This window comes from Cervus elaphus, chromosome 18, assembly GCF_910594005.1.
Source record: "Cervus elaphus chromosome 18, mCerEla1.1, whole genome shotgun sequence".
Taxonomy (NCBI): Eukaryota; Metazoa; Chordata; class Mammalia; order Artiodactyla; family Cervidae; genus Cervus; species Cervus elaphus.
Window position 1 is genome coordinate 36,696,366 of NC_057832.1, and position 26,482 is coordinate 36,722,847.

A 26,482-nucleotide genomic window follows, 5' to 3' on the forward strand; every position below is an offset into this window, starting at 1 on the left:
TTGGCACAGATATTCCTGCCTTGGCACTTTTCTTAACTCTTAAGTTAGGACTCTATACTATATTTTATTGGAGAAGGAAATGGCAACCCACTCCAGTATTCTTGCCTGGAGAATTCCATAGACAGAGAAGCCTGGCAGGCTACAATTCATGGGGTCTCAAAGAGCCAGACATCACTGAGGGACTAAGACTTTCCCTTTCAATCACTACCTTTCATGGGTTTCCCAGGTGGCTCTGTGGTAAAGATTCTACTAGCCAAGCAGGTGCAGATTCAGTCCCTAGGTTGGGAAGATCCCCTGGAGAAGGAAATGGCGACACACTCCATTATTCTTGCCTGGGAAATCCCATGGACAGAGGAGCCTGGTGGGCTACAGTCCATGGGGTTGGAAAAGAGTCAGATAGGTCTTGGCAACTAAACAACCACCACCACCTTTCCTAGGCCTTACCTTGTTGCTCTTTTGATTTCTTTGTGCAGAACTTGGATGACTACTTGTCTTCCTGGCTAGACTATAAACTCCACAGGGGAGTGACTGTATCTGTTTTGTTCACCATTGTATCTTCTAATATCTGGCACAGTGCCTAACAGTCTATTGGTAGTAGGCTTCTATTATAGTGGATGAATGAACAAATTAATTCATTAAATTCCACCAAAGTCAAGAAATGATTAAAGATTTTTAAAAAAAATTCCAATGCCCTTTTTGTGATATTTGTTTTTAGGTTTGAGGAAATATTTCCAAAGGCCTTCCTTTCAAAAATTAGACATCAAATTTGGAGGTATACTGTGTTTTATTCATCTTAGCAAATTTACCCTGTGATTGTTGTTAAATGTCTGGCTGTGAAAGAGACAGCAATTTTCAACTCTAGCCTACAGTGACAAGCATTTATTCTATTTGAGAGGCTTTTTTGCATGCTGCGGGTTGAGCTATGTGCTTCCTTCAACATTTGTCTATTTTAAGCGGAAAACTTTTTGCTTTAAGAGGATGCATGTGGTTAAATGACAAAAGGAATATACATTAAACAGTATTCTTTCTCCTTTTCTTTTCGTTAGCCAAAGTTAGCCAACCATTTTAGCAGGGAACTACCACTAACTGGCTTCTAGTTCAGTGATATGAGATTGGAATACCTTGCCTTTGACCCATGCTTGCTTTGGGAGAAAGAGTGAAATAGACATAAAGCTACACATTTTATGGGATTTGACAAGTTTGGTAATTTGCATACAAGTAATTGAATCTTGAGACTGGTGGTGAAATAGGGCGATTCTCTTAATGTTGAGTTCAGTAAGATGCTTTCTTGGGCTGACAGGTGAGGAAATAAAACTTTAATGCCTGATTCTGCCTGCCCTACTCACTTGAACCTAACTTGTGATATGCTTGAATCCAAGGGTTTAAAAAAAAAATCCATTCAGAACATAGTGTTATAACTGGTTTATTAATAGAGACATAAAGTTGTAATTAGTAAGATATTATTTTGGCACTTACTGCATTTTTTTTTCCTTAGAGCTGTGATTTGCAACTTTTTTTTTTTTTTAATTAAGAACCTCTTTGATGAAAGCTATGGCTGTGTCTCCAGAAAATTCATACATGCATGTACTCGTACAATTTTGCACACAATTTCAGGGGTTTATTTCTGCTAGAATTCTTCCAGAGATTCTAGACTAAGAACACCTATTCAAGATAAATCATCTAATTCATGTGTCTTAAGTAGCTATATTTATACTGCTTGTCATCTCTCTCCTTAAGGTTTGTTTTATATCTGGACTCTAAGTATAAAAGGGGAGGAATAAAGGAAATTCTCAAGAGATTCATCGTGGTCAAAAGAAATCTCCCTCTGCCTTTTCTTTATCTTCAGGCTATTATTTCTAGAGCAGAGCTCTATTGTTCATGCTGTCCTATTCATTGGCTGCCAACCAGACAGAGGATACTAGTCTAGGTCATTGCACAATTTCATCTTCCTCTGGGCTGTTATGTAATTAAAATAATTTCAAGCTACTCTCTTGAGCATTTTTTTTTTTACAGGCTTTTGTAAAAATATAAAAGCTGGAAAGCAAAAGAAGAAAAATATAACTTGTTTACTTTTTTATTGTGAAAGATTACTCATTATGAACTAGTTACTTATTTAATTTCAAAATTCAAATGTGGTTTCTTTTGTATTCTGTAGTGGAGTAAAACCCCCACTGATTTACAATGGCCATTTTCCAAGATCGCTTCAAAGTGGCTGGGTTTTAAACATATCTAAAGCAACCACCCTTCCACAGATATGAATGCATAATGCAACCAAATTAGCAATTTATTTTCTGCTGAAATTCTTCTATCTGAGGATATCTATAGATGCATCTGAAGCTATTTATATACTCTGTACACAAGTAGTCACTTTTACCAACATTCTACGGAGGTGATAAAAAGTGTTAAATAGGTTCGACTTCACGATAGGTCAATGGCAGTATTAGAATAAACCTTTAAGCCCCGATCCAGAATCACGGTTAACTACATACCACACACACTCCCACTGTGCCTGTATATAAACTTTGGTTACACTTGCAATCTCCTCCCTGGTTCTGCTGCTGATGTGATAGCTGAAAGATTTGTAGCAGTACTTAGCTACCCTTGGCCCTGTGGAGTCAGATTGTTATCTATGGACTCCTCATGATTTGAAAATGAGGATATTATTTAACATGCAAAATTTTACCTTTCCTTTGTGCTTTTTTGTATAATTGTTTGCTGGCATGGAAAACATACTAGACAAAGACTCTTGTTTGGAAGAAGAACCTAAGAAGAAGGGAGTGGGATTGGTCTGACCTCAGTGGAAAAAACCAGTGAGTACATGGGAACAATGATTCATCTGCCTCGAGCCTGACCTCTGCTACAAGGGCCACCACTTAGCACTGGAGGGAAGGTTGGTAGAGAAATACTGAGCAGTAACCGATTAACCCAGCTTCTCCTGGACACTGCCACTCCTGCATACCAGAATTCAGAAATACTGCCCATTGTCATGAGAGAGCGGCAATAATAAAGGTCTCATGTATTTTTTTAAAGGCTTCCTATATTTCATCAAATTTTTCATTAACAAAAAAGGAACTCTTTACCTTCCAACTTGTATGCATAGGTCTATAAACTTTTTTATCACAAGTGATTAAAAATATTTTAGCATGTACTTATAATTATATACATACACAAGTGAATACAGAATATTAATGAATTATATAAAATACCACTACATCAGTGTATTCTATATTACAAAGCATACCCAACAATAAAAATTAAGAAAGGTGTAATTAAAAGTTAAACATGATTTGTAAATACATGTCATTTTATGAGGTAAGGTTTTATACTATGATGAAAAAAGTGTTATTTTTAACAACTTTATTGAGATAATTCACAGACCACACGGTTGACTCATTTCAGTGTAGAATTCAGTGACTTTTAGTATATTCACATAATTGTGCAACCATCAGTACAGTTAATTTTAGAATAGTTTCATCACCCGGCTCCCAAAGAAACTCTGTGCCCATTAGCAATAATTTCCCACTGCCCCTGCCTCAACTCTAGGGACTCAGGAATCTATTCTCTCCGTAAATTTGTCTATTCTGGACATTCACACAAATGGAACTGTACAATACGTGGTCTTCTGCGACTGTCTTCTTTCACTTAGCATCACGTTTTCAAGGTGCATCCATGCTGTAGCATGCATCACTGCTACAGTATTTTTTTTCCTTCAAATAGGCAATACAGTATCATTAACTGCAGTCACCATGCCATATAGTAATTATATCCCCAGGACTTATTTATATGATAACTGGAAGTTTATGCCTTTTGACCACCTTTGCCTCCCCAGTGCCAACCACTGGTGGCTGGGGCAGAGCTCGCTGGGAACAGCATCCTGAAGGAAAGTTCCTCCCAGCTGCCGCGCAGGCCGCGAAAGGCCTCCTGGGAGCCCAGGTGGGGGACATGCGCAGTCGCAGCAGCACCGGCTCCGGGCCTTAGCCCACCGTCCGGCAGCCCAGCCATATTAGCAGGCCGGTTACTTCCGCGCCACCCAGCAGAAGCTCCCAGGGGGCCTGAAATTCTTCCTGTACCTTTCATACAAGGACTTAGACAAGCAGGCATCTGAGGGGAGGGTGTCTGCTTAATCCAAAGCGAGTGCACCTGTTTGGGGCGCGTGCCGAACAAATCTGAGACGCCGAAAGCTGGTCGTTAACAAAGGCCTAGCAGAAGAAAGGGGAGAAGGAAATGGCACCCCACTCCAGTATTTTCCTGGAGAATCTGTCAGTGGAGTTACAAGGGTCGGACACGACTTAGCGACTGCACCAGCACCACCACCACAGAGGAGACGAAGGACGCGGAATTCCGCGTCACCTCACTAGTGAAACCTGCAAGGGACTAAGGCGGGGAACGAGGAGACAAAACGCCACAGGTGCGGTGCGGTGCGTACCGCGCGCGCCAGCAGCGGGGAGGGGCGCTGCGGCCGCTGGCGTCCGCCAGGTGAGAGGGCGGGAAGGTGGGGCAGCGAGGGGCATGGAGACCAGGCCGCGTTTCCGCGTGCTTCGGAACTGTATGACAGACTCTCCGGAGAGAAAAGCAGGATTTTGGAAGAAGGGGCTCCATAGATGGAAGCAGCGCAGGGCTAACAGCCAAAGAAATAGTGCATCTTTTAACAAGATGCAGCGAACCACCACGTCAGGAAGCTTGGCCACAGGAAGAAGCCCGCATTTGATGATTAAGCTAGAGACCCAGGTGTGAGTCCTTTTCTGCCTCTGAAAAGCAGGTGGAGCTGCGGGACCAGCCGCCCGAGGCCGCATGCGTCTGGCCTGCTGGCGGGGCGTCCGCGTGCGGGCCTCCGCTTAGCTTTTCGCAGCGAAGCCCGGGCCCGAAGCTCCTTCAAGGAGGATGTCTGGGTGCTGCGTACACACTGCCGTGCAGCGTGGGTCACCCTGGAAGGCAGTGGCCGCAGCCCCCTGCTCCTGGCCTGGGGTCCTGGTCGGCGGCCAGGCTCCCCAGTTTCTCTCCAGGCGGCTCTTCTCCGCGGCGGCCTCCGCCTTTCTACCCTGGGCCTCTGCTCCGAGGTCTGGCCTCCTTTACAGCCAGCCTCCTCCAGCCCGGGCTTGCAGCAAGAATCAAGGCTTCTCAATTTGTATTTTCCAGGCGAGAGACGTTTGCATCCTTCTTTCCCAGTGTCCGTAGATCACCCAGTGTTTCCACCGTTTAGAAGAGCCCACAAGTGTGCTCCATTTTGGAAAGACCTGTTACATCCTGGAAAGGGAGGCAGAAGCTTGGCCGCATCCCTCCCGCCCCCCGGGCTCCTGTGCCTCTGTCCAGCCTCTGATGGAAGTCAGGGCCTGCTGCCTGGCTTCTGGACTCCTTGAAAAATTGTGTCCACATGCTTCCAGAACAGACCGCCCGCCAGCTTGTGGGGCCTGGCCGGGATGAGGCGCTCTTTGCTTCTTCCTGATCGCCCTGGTGGCCTGCAGGTAGGTTAGAGGTTCTTGTCCGACTCATTTCAAATGCTTCTGGAGACTTGTGACGTGCCCTCTTTTCTTTACTGATTCACCAAGTTCTCCAGAACCTAGGACTCATGTCCGCTTCTCCCTAAGGTCTGTTGTATGTTAAGTGTTTGGCTTTAACATTTTATAACAGGCTTTTCTATAGGACACATTTTAACCACCAGCAGACGAGTTATTCTCAGTGGAGCTCCAGGAGAGTGCCCTGCTTTGGCCTTGGGGTGTCCTCTGTGGGGAGCTGCTGGCCACTTTGCCCTTGTTTGATATAGGACTCGGACATAATACATAGGCTTGTCTTTTTTTTTTTTTTAACTTAATTTTTAAAAATGTATTCTGGGAGAATATACTTTTTAAGGTATTCCTATTTTATGAACTTGCATTTAATACTAAGTTTTCCCCTAAAAATAGCAAATATGATTGTGATTTTGTGAATGAGAGAAAAATGAAAACAAAAGCCTTTTTTATGGCTGGATAGAATTTCACTGCCTAGATACGCCATATTTTATTTATCCGTTCTTCACTTGATGGGTATTTGGGTTGTTTCTTTGGGCTGTTGTGAATGGTACTGATATGAACATGTGTAAGTTTTTGTCGGACATATATTTTCATTTCTCTTGGATATATACATATTATTGAAATTTCTAAATTTTAGAAGTTAAAATTTCTGAAATTTTCTGTATACTGTAGCTCTAAGTTTAATTTTTTAAGAAACTGTGAAGCTGTTTTGCTAACTGGCTGCATCATTTTGCCTTCTTTCCAACAGTGTGTGACAGTTTCAATTTCTCCACATCCTCACCCGCCCTTGTTATCTTTTTTTGTTTATCATAAACTATGCTAGTTTGTGTGAAGCTGCATCTTATTGTGGTTTTGATTTGAAATCCCTGGTGGCTAATGAATGATGTTGACCATCTTTTTATATGCTTATTGGCCATTTGTATATCTGTTTCAGAGACATGTTTATCCAGAAACTTTACTCATTTTTAAATTGGATTATCTTTATATTATTGAGAAGTAAGAATGCTTTATATATGCTGGGTACACATCTCCTATCAAGTATATGTTTTGCAGATGTTCTCTCTGGTTTTTGGGTCATGTGTTTACTTGATGGTGTCCATTGAAGCACAACAGTTTTTACTTATGAATATATATGTTTTGGGGAGGATCACTTCTTATATCTAAGATTTGCTTCTGTATTTCCTCTAATAATTTTATAGTTTTAGCTCTTATATCCTGTGATCCATTTGGGCCTTTTGTGTTTGGTGTGAGGAAGGGGTTCAGATGCATTCTTTTGCTTGTAGATTCATAGTTGTCCCAGCTCCATTTGTTGAAAGACTCTACTTTCCCTTTTCAATTTTCTTGGCACCCTTGGTGAAAATCAGTTGACCATAAATATGAGTCTATTTCAGGATTTTCAACTCATTTCCAATTCTAGATGTCTATCCTTATGCATACTACTTTGATTACTATAACTGTGTGTTAAAGTTTGAAATTAGCCTCTCCTCCCTGCCTTTGGATATCTGAGAGAGTTTGTCCTATATAATCCTTGGTGCAGGGACTAGGTGTAAATGCTACAGTCTATCCATATATCCAATATTATTATATCTAATTTGCTTTCTTGTTTTTATTTAACAATTAAATATGAGTAAAAGCTTCTTCACTCACTGGATTCATGTTTACTCCCAACTTTGGAGATCACTGCTCTCAGGTACCATATTCTGCACTATACCAGTTTTTAGTCAAATGTCATCAGCCAGTGGCTAACCCCTACTTCATGCCCCAAGGTAATATTGAATTACTTGTACATACTCAATAACATTTCCAGGAGAGTAGATTTTCTCTGAAACTGCATTTCAATCACCCTGTTCTAGCTATGGTTCTGATAGGATAATATTATTTCACTGGTGAGTTAAAAACAAAGTACTTGAGAAAAATCTTAGTGACCTAGAGTTTCTTGATGGATTTGGGTTTACCAAAGTGTATTCTGATGCAATGTGAAGAAGAAAAAAAAATTACATTGAAAAAAATTAGGTAGATTTGGATGGCATCACCAACTCGATGGACATGAGTTTGGATAAACTCTGGGAGTTGGTGATGGACAGGGAGGCCTGGTGTGCTGTGGTCCATGGGGTCACAAAGAGTCGGACATGACTGAGGGACTGAACTGATCTGCTTAGTCAGATAAATTTAGAGAGTCATATTTTCCTTCTAATCTTAGACTAGAAGCAGTTATATTTATGTGATATAATATATACATTCTCCGCAGAAGGCAGTGGCACCCCTCTCCAGTGCTCTTGCCTGGAAAATCCCATGGATGGAGGAGCCTGGTGGGCTGCAGTCCATGGGGTCGCTAGGAGTCAGACACGACTGAGCGACTTCACTTTCACTTTCCACTTTCACCCATTGGAGAAGAAAGTGGCGACCCACTCCAGTGTTCTTGGCTGGAGGGTCCCAGGGACAGGGGAGCCTGGTGGGCTGCCGTCTATGGGGTCGCACAGAGTCGGACACGACTGAAGTGATGCAGCAGCAGCAGCAGCGTATACATTCTCAACATTTAGTGAGCGCTGCGTGCTGGACTCTGGGGTTTGGGACTAAAAGTGAGAAAGTGCCGGCAGGTTTCTGGTCACAGGTAGCTTGCATGTAGTAGTTTCTCTTTTTCCAAACCCAAATTAATATCCTTTCTTATCCCTGTAGCATATTTAACTACTTAAAATATTGATATCAGAGTAAAGCATAGCATTTCAAAATAATTTTAAAAATAAAGATAAAAATTTGGAAAATACCAGTCAGCCCAAATAAGAAAATAACAGTAAATCAATTTTATTAACAGCAGTTAGAAATAATTGTTTCTAAGTGTCTTTATGTTTCTTTAGTTTCTTTGTTTGCCTATTTAAATTTGTTTCTTCTTCCGTTCCAGAATTGTCATTTCAGGTTTCCAGTTTACATTATTTTACAAGTAAAAGGACTAATTTCTCAGTCCTTTCAGTGTCATTGTTTTCTCATTGAGGTGAATTTAATGATATCTTGAAATTCTAAAGACAAAATATACTTAAAATGTACATATTTTATATTATCAGTGCACTGTAGTACAAATTAATTGATATCTTATGAAAATATGATCTAGAAGTAAATTAGTGTACTTGGTAAAAAATGTTTTTCATACTTATTTCTTTTCTCATCTAGTTTTACTTTTTCTTTTTTTCTCACTCATTTTTTTGTATTTTCCAATAAATCTTTGTTCCTTCCCTAAAATATCTTAGTCTTTCCAATAAAACCAATTTTATTTATAATAATATTGGTATATGTGCCCATTTATTAAGCATTTTAAATTTATTTTTGATGTATTAATAATACAGAGAAAATAATAAAGATTATAATAATGAACATCCAGTTTCAGAGATAAGTAAAAATAATATTTGTATAAAAGTTTATATCGCCTCCCTATTTCATTCCCCTCCCATTTCTTCTTTTCTGAATTTGCTTTTTGTTTTTCCTATGCATTTTTTTATATTTTTATTACACTTACATATATTTAAACAATGTATATTAACTCGTATGTTTCTAAACTTACATAATTGACTTCATATACATTTTTTGCTTTTTCACTCACCAATTATTCGTAGGTTTGCTGTCCATCTTCACTGTTACTGAATATGAGCCCATTGTTCTTTAAGGTGGTTATAACAGTTTATTCTTCCACAAGCAGTCCGTGAGTTCTCTTGCTCTGTATTTTCACGAATGCTTGGTTATCATCAGAGTTTTAAATTTCTGATCAGTCTGATGAGCATAAAATGGTTATTGTTGTATACATTGATGTTGTTATATACATTAATGTTTAATATAGACATTAAACATTGCTTTATTCTATGTTTTTCAAAGATTTTTATCCAATTTCTGGCTTGTGTTTTTCTGGCCCATGAAAAACAGAAGTATTTTAATTTCTTTCCTCCTATAAGTTTAGAATGGTATTCTCCATCTTTTTTCATAAAACTTTAAAAATTGTGCATTTTGCATTTCAATTTTTAATCCACTCTTAGTTCTTTGCATGTAGTATTACATAATTATCTAAATTCACTGTTCCCTTAATGGGTAACCTGTGTTCCCAACATCATTTATTGATTGACATTCTTTGTTTACCTGCTACTCTGTAAATCATCTCTGTTGTATATAACGAGTTTCTGTATACTCATGGGTCTGCTTATAGACTCTCTATTCTGTTCCATTAATCTGTTCTTGTGCAAATATGTCTTAATAATTTAGCTTTTAATATGTATAGATATCTGGTTGGGTCTGTCTCCCCCACTTATTCTTTATTTTCAAAATTCGCCGACTTTTCTCTGCCTTTGCTCATGTATGCAAAATTTAGGATCATCTAAAACATACCAGAAATTATAAATTCATTTGGGAAGAACTTTTATCTTTATGATAATTATTTTATCACAGAACATAGTGTATCTTTTCATCTACTTAGTTTACATCTCTAACTAATATGGTCAACATATATGATCTGAATAATATTAATTCCTCTTTTTTTCAGTAAAATATAACAAATTACTCACCATTTAATCTCTTTTTAGTGTAAGATTCAGTGGCATCAAGTAAATTCACACTGTTGTTCAGCCATCATCCCCAGCCACCTCTAGAATCCTAGGATGTTTTCATCTTCCCAAATTGAAAGCGTACCCATTAAACAGTAACTCTCCATTTTCTCTTCTTCCCAGCTCCTGGCAGCCACCACCCTGATTTCTGTCTGTATGGATTTAATTACTCTAGTGTATTGTATAAGTGAAACTGCACAGTATTTGTCCTGTATAACTGGCTTATTTCCCTTTGCATGGTGTATTCAAGGTTTATCTATGTTTATAGCATAGGTCAGAATTTCTTTCCTTTAAAAACTGAATATTATTCCATTGTAAATATTAATGCTTTTAAGTTTGTTGACACTTGCTTTATTGTATTGGTCAGTTTTGCAATTGTTACATGTGTGCTTGAAAGAATGTATGTTTACTGGCTGCAAATGTCAACATTTCACAATTCAGTATTTCACAATTTCAGCAAGGAAACCCCACTCATTTTGCTACACGTTTGCTATAATCTCCTTCCATGATGTTGATTTTTCTTTATACTTTTGCCAATTTACACTTTTTACATTTGGACCCATGTTACTAGTTTAGAATTATTTTTTGGTTAATTGAACTTTTGTATTATTTTTTACACCCTTATGTGATTTCTAGTATTTTCCCCATAAAAATCTGTTTTATCTGGTTCTAACATGGTGGCTGAATGCTTTTACTACTTTTTGTTGTTATTGTTGTTATTTTCTCTTGTCTTTGTGACTCCATGGACTAGTACAGTCCGTCTAATTCTCCAGTCCAGAATATTTGAGTGGGTAGCCTTTCCCTTCTCCAGGGGATCTTCCCAACCCAGAGATCGAACCCAGGTCCCCCACATTGCAGGCAAATTCTTTACCAGCTGAGCCACAAGGGAAGCCCAAGAATACTGGAGTGGGCAGCCTGTCCCTTCACCAGCGGATCTTCCCGACCCAGGAATCAGACCCGGGTCTCCTGCATTGCAGGTGGATTCTTTACCAACTGAGCTACTAGGGAAGCCCCTGTGACTTCATAGAATCTTTTAATTTAATCTTGGTCTGCCAGAGCATTTAGCCTTTCTATTTTTGAAATTCAGTTTGGCTGTCTTCATGTTTTATTAACAATTGGTAAATTGGGTATTCACATCAATTGTGTTTAGTGATCTGTGGGAATTTATTTCTAGCATCTTATTTTGTTAATTATATTTGTACAGCCTTTTCAATGCTTCAGTCTTTTCCTCCACTTGTTTTTAGACTGATTTCTTCTTGGTTTTGTCTCTTTCTCAAAAATGTTTGTCTACTTTAAATTTATGCATATTATTTCTGTTTATTTAATAACTACTTTTAAATTATTGACATGTACGTTTAGTTTGTAAAAATCTAAAGTTAGCCAGTATTTCTACACCCATACTGAATAATACAAAGACTTTAGAACATGTAAATTCCCACTTGCCCTTGGCAACTTACAAGATAAGCTCTAGGGATATTTATGATTCTAATTTTCTGCTAAAGCAAGACTTCTTAAATCAAAACACTGAAAACCAAAAAGAAAATTCAATTTTCTCATCATGCCAAACAAGGAATAACATAGAGGCTTTAAAGAAAAGTCTTTAGAAAAAGAATTTTAATATTTTTAAAAATTATTTTCCCATGATCTTTTTCTTTTGTTTTTATTAAACCAACTCAACCAATATCTTTTATTAAACCAACTCAAATAATTTTGATCATTTCAAACATTAAACACTGTAATATATGATTTTTGTATTTGCTTTTGCTAAAATGGCATGATGACACTGATTATAGCAAACAAAGAGCAGTGTGTCTGGAAGCAAATGTAACCATCCCGAACAAAGTGAAAACCCAGAAGCCATAAAATAGGTCCCTGAGCAGTGGCAGCAAGAGTCCAAAATAAACCAAACAAACAAAATTTAAAAATCACTGCTGTTACCAAACCTTAGAACCTTCAATCTCCTCAACCCAGGGCTTTATCACCTCATAATCTCCATTAGCAAGCCACTCCCAGAGACTCGACTCTAAGCGAGAACAGCATGCTTGCCTTACAGACTTCTGTATGGGACCCTCTTTCCAAATAGATGACAGTGTTTATCACCACAGCTTAGAAAGGCCTAGGCCCTAATGACATTGATGTCTTGCTACATCACTGAAGAAATTATAAAATAGGCATGTAATAACTCTTCTGTGAAAGTAATTGGAAGCCTTTTTCAGTGATGGGAGACAGATGATGCTCAGGTATAGTGGCCTTATGCTACTTTATAGAGAAAAGATTGTCTTACACATCTCGGTAGCCTGAGAGAATGTCCCTGAATGACAGTTTGGCAAAGTAACCAATAAAAACAAAGCTCATTGCTAAATCATGTTTTGAAAGAACAAAAGACTGTGTATGCATAGGAAACAGTCTGAAAATAATACATGTATTTAAAAAATATTTTAAACAAGAATGTTTTTTGGGGGGATGAGAGCATGTTTATTATTCACTCACTGAGCATGACACATTTTCCAGAGGCACTCGATAGATGAAAGATTGATTTCAATATCAACAAATTTTTTAGTAGCGCTCTGGTCTAAACTGTTAGACATTTTATTTTTCTGATGATGCAAGAGAAAAACATGCATTTTTGTCTGTCCTTGGAAGTATGGAAAATAACCATGAACAAAATTATCTCTCGTTAAAAAGTGTTTAATGAAACACTTCAATTTGAGCTATGAAAATGCTATCTCAGCTTTCAGTCTCATGGAGAAGGGAAGTTTTCTATGGGTGAGAAGTAACATGCATCTGAAATCAAAGTGCCTACTGTTTTTTGATACTTTCGTCACTAATATGTACCATAATAATCTGTGCCTTACTGGATTGTCAAAATTCGTCCTGTACATTAAAAGCTATATTTTATTTGTAAGGGAGTATAATTATAGTCCACTCTTTTGAAAATGAATGAACGTTTCCATTTTATAGTCCTTTTTTGACAGAAGGTTCAAAAATACTTGACCCACATCTGCTCTTAGAACCAGTGATTATGAGTCTGTCCTAATGAAGTGTTTGAAAGGCTCAGCTATTTGTTTTAAATTAACATTCACCATTTTTCTTAATTAAAGGTTTAATATAGGTGATAGGCATAAAGTTTGGAAACCACATGAAAGTACAGAGAAAAAAATTAATTCTCAAATCAGTCATTCCCCTCAGCTCTTGGCTCCATCACTGAATAACTTCAGAGAATTGTACTTTGATAATTCTTTTGTCTGTTCTCTATTTTTTTATGTTTCCAATTACCATTCCTTGCTTTTTTATATTATGATTGCTGATAATATGCTCTCTTGTTTTATCCTTATGGTGAGATCTTAGGGATAGCTATGTATCTCCTTTCTGTTCATGTATCTATTCAACATATATTTATTAACACCTACTGTATATGTGGAAATACGTGAGTCAGTGGGTGAAGCTCACATCCTTATGATACTTACTAATTATGGATAAAGTACTTGAATTTGGGGTGTCAACCCATAAGATCAGGAGCCATGCTTAACTCACTTGCCTGACTATTCACCCCATTATGGGGTTTGTTTCCCATCTGCATGCATAATAGATGTTGGATGAACTCTTGTATGTGATGAATACTATTGAACAAGTTTTTTTCTTATACTGCCATTTTCCTAATAGTAGAGGTTGAATAACTAGGATTTTGCTTGCCTGGTTGTGAAGTTCTGTACTGAGATGTAACATTTGTATCATGGTTATGAGTTATCAAATTATTATTCCATTATCTCAAAGGTTCCTGTGAAGTCCAAGTAAAGCAATGAATATGCTTTATGAAGAAAGAAGCAAAGAAGGTGGTGATATTTACATGAACTCTTAAGAGTATTGAGCTATTCTTTAAGAGAAAAAATATTTAGTAACTCCAGTGATCTAAAACATGGTTATGTTATTGAAAAAATAGCACGGCCTCTAACTGCCAAGTTTGTGTTACTATTTTTAATGCACAAATACATATTTAAGAAGGCTAAATATAAGAAATATAAGAAAAGACATAAAATGGAGCAGAAAATAAGTTCACAGATGAATTAGATCCAGTCTCTGGTTGATTTCTTTTCCCTCTCCCCCGCAAAACATATCTAGATCCTTGGCCCCATTCATGTAGCCAATTCAGTTTATCCTTTACATCTCAAATTAAATGTGACTTGCTTAAAGAAAGTTCCCTCAATCTCTAAATCATATTCTTCTTTAAAGTTTTTCGTGGTACTCTGACTTTTTCCCATATAGCACTCATATTTATAATTGCATTATACTTAGAAATATTTAGTATCTGTCTCCTCACTAGACGATAAACATTAAAAAGGCTCAACACACCAGCTATGTGTCTGGCTCAGGGTATGAGCTCAATAACTAGTTACTGCATGCAGTAACTCTCATACATAAAAGACGATGGCAGGGAAATAGAGGAATAGAGTGGAGAGGAAAAGCGTGTTATCACATGTGAGTTTAAGAGGTTTGCTGTAAGATTTGACATGGACTTTAGAGGATGTGAATGGTTGCTGGATGTGAAGCCTCGTGGATACACCCAGAGCAGGTGACACGGAAAAGGTTGGAAGCATGAACGATCGGGGCCAGTGTGTCCGTTGGACACAGCAGACGCTGTGCCAGAACCCATGATACTCTCAGGGGCCCACAGAGTATTTTTAATGTTAGTTTTTAATCAGAAGAAAAAATAGATATTATGATAATGATTTCAGTGTATGCTGATCTTAGCATAAAAGGTAATGTTTAGTATTTTTTATAGAGGAAAGAGCCCATGAAAGAATACAACCCTGGGGATGGTATTTGTTTCACAGTAGATATGAATTTGAGCTAGAACCTGAAGAAGGAATAGAAGAGCTAACACTGAAATGCAGATTGGCCTCAGGTCAGGGAGAACCTGGGCTTCCCAGGGGGCATTCGTGGTAAAGAACCCGCCTGCCAGTGCAGGAGGCATGAGACATGGGTTCGATCCCTGGGTCAGATAGATCCCCTAGAGGAGTACATGGCAACTCACTCCAGTATTCTTGCCTGGGGAATCCCATGGTCAGAGGAGCCTGGCGGGCTACAGTCCATGGGGTCGTAAAGAGTCAGACACGACTGAAGTGACAGAACACACATGCATGCAGCGAGAACCTAGATGACAGCCTGGGGAGGCTCTTCAAACTTTGCTTTACCTTCAGAGACTTTTTGTCACCTTTTTGTTTATTAGTAGAGCTTTAGGAAGAGAGTTCTTGCAGGAAAAAATAGTATGGGTTGATTTTTGAATTAGGATAGTTAATCAAGGGCCTTTTACATTAGTTTGAATTGTACAGTAATAGAAACAGAAGGGATGGACATCACAAACATCTAGGTATATATTTACCCAGGCACTTTAGATCCTATGCAGAAGAGAGCTCATTTTCCCATAGAAAACTCCCGAAGTCCTAATTGCACATTTGTGATTCCTCTGTAAGTTCCACGAGAGGAGACTGTGCCAGCCCTACTGCTGTTTCCTTAGGGAATTGCACTTGGAGATTCTCAAGAAAGCAAGAGATTTAGATGCTTGTAGAAGTGTTAACAACTGTTGTTAACTAGGACTAGATCTTGGCCAAATCATTCTCACCATCAAAGCAAATGCCCACCCAGGGCTTGATGATATGACAAATACACTCCCGTTGATTGATGGTTCAGTTATTTTGCAGAGCAAAACAGAAGTAACACCATATACACATACATTACTTAGAACTTATTTTAAAGTTAATTTTTAATGATTCTTTTTTCTAAATTGACAAATCTGTCTATGGTCTATAACTAAATATATATTCCTACTCATAACTCACATGTATATACAGCATTAACTCATACAGAGAAAGTCACAGTGACATAAAGCGATGTAATATGCATTGAATACAGTCGTGTTGTACTTAGACTTGTTAGCATTCTCATTAAATGAATAGTTTGGATTCAAAGGATGTGCCCAGCCTTGTACTAGAGGAGCAGCCATCCTAACAAGAAAGTTAGGGGCTTTACTAAGGAGAGGTGACATTTGCTTCCAGTCTTGAAACAGTACATGCTTGAAGAAGCAGGAGAGCAGGTAGATTTTTAAAATGCTAGAAATTGGTCTTGCGTTTAGAAGGCTTTGTTAACATTTTGGAGTGTTAGTTTCCTTATCCATGGCATGAGAGGTGATCGTCTTTTGTATCACTGTTGAGTTGCTTTTCATGTTTATTGGGAATATAGAAAAGGCAGGGAGATATAAAATTAAATACAAAGGTTATAAATTCCCTGATGTTGAAGAGAGAGGGCCTATTCAGGGTGTAATATTGATAGTTATACTGTAGTTAAGTTAAACAGAGATAGTGCCTGTCTCTGTTTTAGAGATTGTCTTTTTTTTTTTTGGAGACAGAGGAATAGATCAAGTGAATCTTTCAGGAGCTTCCAATTCTGGCTCTTTGATAAGTTGAGACATATGAAGTATGACAATGTTGTTAAATACTGAGATTGTATTTAATATTATTAAAGGAAACAGTTTTTTATAGTATTGGGATTATATCATCAGCATATGAAAAACATTATTCTGTGCGATTATACAAAGACTGTGTATGTGTGTGTTTGTCGCTCAGTCATGTCCAACTCTTTGCGACCCCATGGAGTGCAGCTCACCAGGATCCCTTGTCCATGGGATTGCCCAGGCAAGAATACTGAAGTGGGTCTCTGTTCCTTTCTCTAGGGGATCTTCCCAACCCAGTGATTGAACTCAGGTCTTCTGCCTTGAGGGTAGATTGTTTACCCTCTGAACCACTGGGAAGCCTGTATGAAGATTGAAAGTGGTCAAATATAATCATTTAATTAGCAACATTTAGGCTCCTGCAAATTTCATTGTGTGGATCACAATAAACTGTGGAAAATTCTGAAAGAGATGGGAATACCAGACCACCTGACCTGCCTCTTGAGAAACCTGTATGCAGGTCAGGAAGCAACAGTTAGAACTGGACATGGAACAACAGACTGGTTCCAAATAGGAAAAGGAGTATGTCAAGGCTGCATATTGTCACCCTGCTTATTTAAGTTATATACAGAGTACATCATGAGAAACGCTGGGCTGCAGGAAGCACAAGCTGGAATCAAGATTGCCAGGAGAAATATCAATAACCTCAGATATGCAGATGACACCACCCTTATGGCAGAAAGTGAAGAGGAACTAAAAAGCCTCTTGATGAAAGTGAAAGAGGAGAGTGAAATAGTTGGCTTAAAGCTTAACATTCAGAAAACTAAAATCATGGCATCTGGTCCCATCACCTCATGGGAAATAGATGGGGAGACAGTGGAAACAGTGTCAGACTTTATTTTTTGGGGCTCCAAAATCACTGCAGATGTTGATTGCAGCCATGAAATTAAAAGATGCTTACTCCTTAGAAGGAAAGTTATGACCAACCTAGATAGCATATTAAAAAGCAGAGACATTACTTTCCCAACAGAGGTCCATCTGGTCAAGGCTATGGTTTTTCCAGTAGTCATGTGTGGATGTGAGAGTTGGACTGTGAAGAAAGCTGAGCACGGAAGAATTGATGCTTTTGAACTGTGGTGTTGGAGAAGACTCTTGAGAGTCCCTTGGACTGCAAGGAGATCCAACCAGTCCATCCTGAAGGAGATCAGTCCTGGGTGTTCACTGGAAGGACTGATGCTGAAGCTGAAACTCCAATACTTTGGCTACCTCATGAGAAGAGTTGACTCATTGGAAAAGACCCTGATGCTGGGAGGGATTGGGGGTAGGAGGAGAAGGGGATGACAGAGGATGAGATGGCTGAATGGCATCACCAACTCAATGGACATGAGTTTGAGTGAACTCTGGGAGTTGGAGATGGACAGGGAGGCCTGGCGTGCTGCAATTCATGGGGTTGCAAAGAGTCGGACACGACTGAGCGACTGAACTGAACTGAACTGAAATTTCATTGACAGTATTACTTGAAGTGAATTCAAGATAGGGTTTTCAGAATTGAGTCTTGGTGGTGGTTTGAAAACAGTTGAATTGTTCTCCCGCTCTGCCATTGTAACAGTCCCAGGGCTGTATTCACAACGTTGGTATCAAGGTGGGAAACGAGTCTGAGCCGATGCTCCTGTTGAGGTTAAAGGTCTGTTTCTTTCAATCAGTTCAAACTGACAGGCCTCCTGCCATCACCTCCTCCTCAGCCAGGCAGGCAGGCCCTGGCCGTCAGTGTGAAAACATCTGTTGAATGGATTTATTGACTGGATCGTGTTTTTTCTCTCCCTTTCTCTATTTTTTTTTCCTTCACACCGTTTATTATGTCTCTGACCTGATGAACTTAATTTGTTGACATGTCGCTCTCAGTGTCTCCCTGCGTGCTGGTCTCATGTTTCTCTCCTCTGTGCTCTTTTCTTGGCAGCAGTCCTTCTTGGAGCCCCAGCACACACGTGCAGTCTCGGTGCGCCAGGCTCGGCTGGCTGCTGTGGGCATGGATGGATTAGAGAAAGAGCGTCTGGTCTCCAAGACCCACTCCTCCCCCACAGCCTCCGCCTTACCTCACCCAGCAATGGACCGCCCCCTCCGGCCCGGCTCTGCAACTGGTGAGAATCCCAAAAGACTCTCCCTAATAGGCAGGCTGAATGCACCCTTCTTGCAGGATTAAGCGATTTAAATGCTCAGAATAACTCCAAGGGCAGAATGCTCCGTTTTAACCCAATGAAACCCAAATTTTATGAGGTTGTATTGGCCACAAGACAGAGCAGCACATCTGATAAATCTTGGGCTTAGTATTAATAGCCTCATAAATTGTTATCATTCAGGGGCCTGGAAAACACATCAACAGGTGCATGGGTCCCTTTTGGAAACAAAAATCCCTTCAGCATTCTTTACCATCTCTTCCTTCTAGTGGTTGTGGCCACTAGGAAATTTACGATGCTGACTTCATCCAACTCGAAAGAGTGCCCCCTTCCCGTTTGTTTTTCTTGCTGTTGTATTTGTTTCAGTGTTTTGTTCTGGCTTTTCATACAAATGACTCATAGGAGACAGTGGTGCCAAGGCAAACCTTGTTTAATTCTACATACATCAGTTCCAATTCCATTTATTATGGCACCAATGGGTGGGCTATCTGACCACCCTCTTCCTTTGCCTACAGCTGTGTTTGATATTTCAGAACCTGGCTACAGAAGAAAACAAACCAGATAATTCCAAGGCCAAAGGAAGGTCAAATCTGGAACACACGCAAAAAAGGGCACTATTCTCTCACAAAGGAGCTGTACCATAAATATCCATGTGGATAAATATTCCTTTATGTCTGCTGGACCCCATTCTTGTTCTATGCTCTCAACTGTGGCCCATGAAATGAAAGATAGTCTAGCCCTAAGAGCTCATAGCGTGGATGCCTGAAGGGGAGAATTCAGATGTACCTTCTGCTAGAGTCGCCCACAGGTTATCTGATTTATTTTTGATTCAATTTTTAGGATTCAGCGTTTGTTTTTGTGGCTTCTGTGACCTCAAGCAACCCTTTGTACTTGGAAAAGTTAAAATACTTTTTCTGAAATCACATTCCCAAGCCTTGATATCATCTTTTATTTAAAAGTCAATGGACGGAACAACCAGGTTATTTAACTTTGACAGACATCTTTGATAAGCATGCTTAGGAGCTACTTTTTATAATGTATTACACCACGAGCCAGCATTCCATACTAGGAGCTACAGACTGGATATAGCTGGATATATTTCTCTCGCCACATTAGCCACTGTTTCTGATCCCTCTATTTCTTGGACAAACAGACCTGTCCTGGTATCCCAGGCAGCCCAGGACTGTAGCCAGGGTCAGCGGAAGCTGCCTGGATCAGTCATGCCTCGTTCAGTCCCTGGTCTTAAGAGAATTTTTGCTCATAGTCAGATACATGATGTAGAGAAATACTTTTTGTAGGTAGTCAGAGCAGTAGCCTTTGAGAATCAGTTATTTCTCAGTTCTTTTTACTGAGAGTGTTTTGTATTCAGCCATAAGCTTTCAGAGACACAGACATCCTGTTGTAATGCCTGTTCCGTTCACTCCACATCATTGCCTCACTTTAAAAGCAAGCTTGATTATCAAGCTTTGTGCTGCTGTCTCCATGTGTGCTGCTGTCTGCTGTTGCAACCCTGCTGATAGTTTCTTTGCTTGGTTAAGAGAGGTGACCCTTCCCTAACATGTTGTGGTTTCACTACTTTTATATGTTCCCTCCATATGAATGAAACAAGTTCTCTGAGTATTAGAATGATCCTACCAGTTTGAGAAAAACATGTTTTTGCAAATGAACAGGGTTTGTAGGTCTTAAAAGAATCAGGCAAGGGACTTCCCTAGCAGTCCAGTGGTTAAGACACTGTGCCTCCACTGCAGGGGTCATGGATTCAATTCCTGGCTAGGGAACGAAGATCCCACATGCCATGCAGCACAGACAAAAATTAGAGGGAAAAAATCAGGTGAAAGAGTGGATTGCAAACCAGATAATGCAAGCATGACGTAAACATAACCAAATCCTTCAAACCGAAAACTGGGTCATTTCACATGATTAGTTTCTTTGCCATAATGTCAACACCCTAGTATTTATCAGAATTTATATTCCACGCACAAATAGGGAAATCAAGTTGAGTTTATTTTCATGTTTAATGTACATGATGAGACACGTGCATGTGCATGCATGCTCAGTTGTGTCCTACTCTTTGTGACCCCAAGGACTGTAGCCCGCCAGGCTCCTCTGTCTTCTCCAGACAAGAATACTGGAGTGGGTTGCCATGCCTGCTTCAGGTGATCTTCCAGACACAGGGATCAAACCCACATCTCCTGCCTCTCCGGGACTGGCAGTTGGATTCTTTACCACTGAGCTACCTGATGAGTCACATTTTTGGCCTAAGTGAGAGGTTATATAAACTTATATTTTTAAAAATACAGAATTTTATACTTAATATTTCAATAAATTTTAGTTGAATTGACAAATATTTATTTGTAGTATATATACATAATGTGTACATGTAAATCATAAACACTTAGGAATTTACCAGCTCAAATTTGAAAACACTGAAAGTGAAAGTTGCTTTGCAATTATTGCTCTGTAAGGATTGACTAAGTGATTCCAAAGTTACATACTTCAGTAGGAAAAAGCCTTATTGTCTTATTTACCTGAAGAATGTTGCATCCTGACACTTAAATTCTTAAGATAAAAATACTAAATATTATTTTTAAAACATGCAAAGTATGTAATTTATGTGTCTGTTAATAACTCCTCCACTGTCACTGGGACTAAAAATATATATTTGATTAGTGACTTTCATTTAGTGCTTTTCCAAATCCAAAGGAAATGAAGTGCACTATCTTCACTCTGCTCCTCCAAATATTATTCTGGCTTTAATCCAAACTTAAATTGCCCCTGTAACATGCATACTCTTATAGTCCACATGATCTCAGAATTCATCTTAGTATTTCTAATGATCTCTTACTTTAGAGGAGAACTCTTCAGGCTTTCACTTGTGATATGTTTGAAAACAAATTTTTTATGTTATAAGGGCCTTTCTTTTGGCTTTTTAATATCTGTTTGTTGTAGATACATCAAAATATAAAAATAAAAAGTAACATTTAAGTCACTTTGAAGTCACATGTTCTTTGAGAATATTTAGCTTTTGTTTCCCAAAGAAAGTTATAAATCTTGACTCAATGGTTGTTCCACTAGAAAGTAAGGAAGAAAGTAGGTTATAAGGTTAAGCAGTTTGCTTAAATTCCTTCTGTAACAGCTATACTTTTTGAAACAACTATGAAGTTATTCTGTACTAAACTCACATAATTTTTAAGATACACCATTCAAACCTTTACCTTCCATGTAATCCTCAACAGCCAAAGGGATAGTCATACCCCCCTAATATTTCTAAAGAACAAAGCAGAGGTCCAAGGGGGAAGTGTTGTCTGAGCTCAGTCAGTTGTTGAAAGATGAAGTCTCTAGTCTGCTTCCTGTGAGAACTTGAATGGACCAAGACACAGACTAAGATGGAGCCCCTCCCTGGTGGCCCTACGGAGAACCTGGCTGGGGATATTTCTGGATGGCCAGGGAGATCACTTAGCTTCTGTAGTGCCAAGGAAGAGTGTGTGTTGTAGAGCCAGGTTGCCACATATCCAAATGCATTTTGTCATTTTGTAATATAAGTAATAATGCATGCATGCTCAGTCGCTTCGGTTGTGTTCGACTCTGCAGCCCCATGGACTGTAGTCCACCAGGCTCCACTGTCCTTGGGATTCTCCAGGCAAGAATACTGGAGTGGGTTGCCATGCCCTCCTCCAGGGGATCTTCCTGACCCAGGGATCGAACCCATGTCTCTTATGTCTCCTGCATTGTCAGGCAGGTTCTTTACCACTAGCACCACCTTGGAAGCCCCATAAGTAATAATATTCAGTGTTTATTACATATTAAATTTAAGGGGTACTTTTTTCATTTTATCTAAAGCCAAGGCATGGTGTTTGTATGAATTCTGATGACTAAGGAAAGGGCAATGCAAGTCATTCTCTTTGCCATAGTCTTCGTTTCTGCTCAGCTGTTCCTGAGAGAAGTGAGGCTTGGCCATGGCTCCCAGCAGGATTTTGAGAGCAGATGATTTAATTGTGTGTGTGTGTGTGTGTGTGTGTGTGTGTGTGTGTGTGTGTGTGCGCGCGCGCATGCCCAGTCGTGTCTGACTCTCTGCAATGCATGGACTGTAGCCCACCAGGCTCCTCTGTCCACGGCATTCTCCAGGCAAGAATACCAGTGTGGGTTGCCATTCCCTCTCCAGGGGATCTTCCTGACCCAGGGATCGAACTTACATCTCTTTTGTCTCCTGCAGTGGCAGGTGGATTCTTTGCCAACTGTGCCACTTTGCTAGTTTATGCCAAATGGAATTCAGTGATATTAATTTAATGGCAGATAAGTTTGGTTGACTTTTATCTTACCCATCACCCAGTACCATTTAGCCTCTTCTTTCTCCCGGCACTAGGTTCCTTTACATAATCTGTGAAAATTCTTTCTTTGTACCATCAGTTTTTTTAGTCAGTGTCTAATGAGAAGTAGAATTGTAATGCCCAAACTAAAGCAGTGTTTGTGAAAGCCACTACAAATAGTTAAAAGAGTTTTTAAATTGACATTTAGAGGGTGGCACATTACAACGGAAAGTGAAATACATTTGAATGTTTAAGTGTGAGAATAGCAAAAGTGGCCTTTTCCCGTCTTTTTGTTTGTTTGTTTCTGCTTTTAATGAAGATATGTTCCCAAGTTAGGCAAACTCTTGTTAATCCTTCAGGTTTTAGTTTACATCTTACTTCCTTCAGGAAGCCTTGTTTGGCCAGCTAAATCCAAATTAAATCAATTATGGTCCCTCATAACTGGATTTTTTTCCCCTCAAAGATTGTAATTTATTTATTTTGGGGATTGTGTTAAAATGGGCTGTCCTTGTGGGAAGAGATTTTGTTTCCTCTTCTCTCTGACCCTAGCACTGAGGTACCCGACTAGCCCAAGGAGGGTGCTCAGTGTATATGCTACCATATAATAAATGAATATGCAAGCGAAATGAGAGTAAAGAGAAATGAATTACATGCAGCTATACAAAAAAAGATTGTATGTTAGATGAAATTTGGGGATGACATTTATATTTTTTAATTAAAAAATGTTCATTGGAAGCAATTTCGTAAGTCTGGAAAACTATAAGGGGAGACTCACCTATTACTCTATCACCAGAGAAAACCATAAGTAAAATATACATTTATTTCCAGTATTTTCTCCTCTCCCTATGTGCCTCTCTGACAGTGAAGGAAAGTTATATGTTTGTGTTCATGTCTGCATGCATGTGCACATCTGTAAATACATATGTGTGTTTGTGTATGCATGTGTTTGTATGTGTGTGTCTTAAGACATCTCAGAGTAACTAATGTTACCACCTGTATTAGAATGCAGAGATTAATTTCATTTGGGTAGATAAAAGTTACTGTCTTCAAATATATGTGCTTGAAATTTCTCCTGAAAAGTTCCCCCAGTGTTTGCCTATCTAATTTTCACTGAAGATGATAAGATAGCTATCTTTTTTGTTTAGGAGACTAAATCAACTTGGTCACATATATATTGTATTATAAGTTATTTCTTAACTTATATAATAACATATTTTAAAATATATACATTAGTTATACATATATGTATATGTATATATCTTTCTTGAAGAAAAAATTTTTGGCTTCTTCATACCTGAGAAAGTCATCCTACAGCCTTCACATATACTTGGACACAGATTTACTGGGACACATTTCTTTTGTCTAAAAAATCTGGAAATGTGGCTAAATGCTCAGTCATTTAATATTCAAAAGGAGAGGTCTAAGTTTAGCAATGGAGAGAAGTCTGGACCACCTTAGCTGTGTTCCTCTGTGGGCACCCTGTTCATTCTTTTCTGGTGCTTCACAGTATATTTCTTCATCCTACTAATCCAAAATAAAATCATTCCTATGAGCATTTGCAGTTACATACTCATGCACATGTCTCTTTCTATCTCTTTCTATTATGGATAAATTTTTCAGTTATCCCAATTATTCTATTAGTCTGATCCCCTCCTTGAGAACAATCACTGTCTATTCTTTGATCTCCATACTTTCTGAACATATTAAAATTTTTTTTAATGGCATTGATCTGGTTTTTATGAAATTTGAATTCCTCTTTTGTTGTCTCCAAAGTAGACTTTAATTTTGCCACTGTATTTTTAGTTCTCTTGCCATCCTCATTTACCTTATGCATCTTTTTACTCATTAATTTACCTTGGTCTCTCCTTTCAGCTCTCAGCTCCGATTTTATAGGACCAATGTCTTCTGACATTTGAGGATTCCCCCAAATTTCTAAAATCTTATTTTGCTTCCTATAGTAAATCAAATTCACTGAGCTAAGTAGTAGGAATTATGTTTCCTTTATATTTCTGTAACATATTCTCATAGGCCCAGTTTGTTTGTTTTTTTTTTCCTGCTCACTCAAACTTTAAAAAAGAGTTTTTGAGGTATAGTTGATTACAGTGTTATGTTAGTTTATGGTGTACAGCCAAGTGACTCAGTTATATGTTTTCTGACTTTTTTTGTTATGGTTTATTATAAGATATGGAATTTAGTTTTCTGTACTGTACAATAGGACTTCATCTGTTTTATATATTGTAACTTGCATCTGATAATCCCAAACTCCTAATTTATCCCTCCTCCTGTCTTTCCCCTTTGGTAATGATAAATTTGTTTTCTATGTCTGTGACTAAGTTTCTGTTTTGTAAATAAGTTCATTTGTATCATTTTTTAGATTCCACATATAAGTGATACATACGATATTTGTCTTTGTATGACTTCAGTTAGTATGACAGTCTCTCAGTTCATCCATGTTGCTACAAATGGCATTATTTCATTCCTCTTTTTTATGGCTGGGTAATAATTCCAAAAGAGATCAGTCCTCGGTGTTCATTGGAAGGACTGATGCTGAAGCTGAAACTCCAGTACTTTGGCCACCTCATGTGAAGAGTTGACTCATTGGAAAAGACCCTGATGCTGGGAGGGATTGGGGGCAGGAGGAGAAGGGGACGACAGAGGATGAGATGGCTGGATGGTATCACCGACTCGATGGACATGAGCTTGAGTAAACTCCGGGAGTTGGTGATGAACAGGGAGGCCTGGAGTCGGACACGACTGAGTGACTGAACTGAACTGAATAATTCCGTGGGTGTATATCTACACTGTCTGTGTGTGTGTGCTCAGTTGTGTCCCCAACTCTTTGCAATCCGTGGGCTGGCAGCCTGCCAGGCTTTTCTGTCCATGGAATTTTCCAGGCAAGAATTTTGGAGTTGGTTGCCATTTCCTACTCCAGGGGATCTTCCTGGCCCAGGGATTGAACCTGCATTTCTTGCATTTCCTGCATAGGTAGGTCGATTCTTTACCACTGTGCCACCTGGGAAGTCTATATATACACTACATCTTTTTTATCCATTTATCTCTTGATGAACATTTAGATTGCTTCTGTGTCTTCGCGATTGTAAATAGCACGACTGTGAACATTGGAGTGCATGCATTCTCACTCAGTTGTGTCCAGCTCTTTGCAACCCCACGGACTGTAGCCCACCAGGCTCCTCTGTCCATGGGATTTCCCAGGCAAGAATACTGGAGTGGGTTGCCATTTCCTTCTCCATTTGGGGTGCATGTATCTTTTCAAAGTAAAGTTTTATCCAGATATATCCCTAGGACTGGAATTACTGGATCATTTGGTGACTCTATTTTTGTTTTTTTAAGGAACCTCCATACTGTTTTTCATAGTAGCTGCAACAATTTACATTCTCATTAATAGTATAGTAAGATTCTCTTTTCTCTACACCATCTCCAGGATTTATTGTTTGTAGGCTTTTTGATG

The 26,482-nt window shown here is 39.0% G+C and overlaps 1 protein-coding gene across 1 annotated transcript in view; it reads left to right on the forward strand.

The window, feature by feature from the left end:
* Nucleotides 1-26,482, forward strand: part of HDAC9 (histone deacetylase 9) — a 986,419-nt gene that overhangs the window by 685,782 nt on the left and 274,155 nt on the right. The window contains exon 14 of the mRNA XM_043872541.1: nt 18,490-18,670. Coding sequence (XP_043728476.1) covers nt 18,490-18,670 — 181 coding nt within the window. The remainder of the gene's footprint in view (nt 1-18,489; nt 18,671-26,482) is intronic.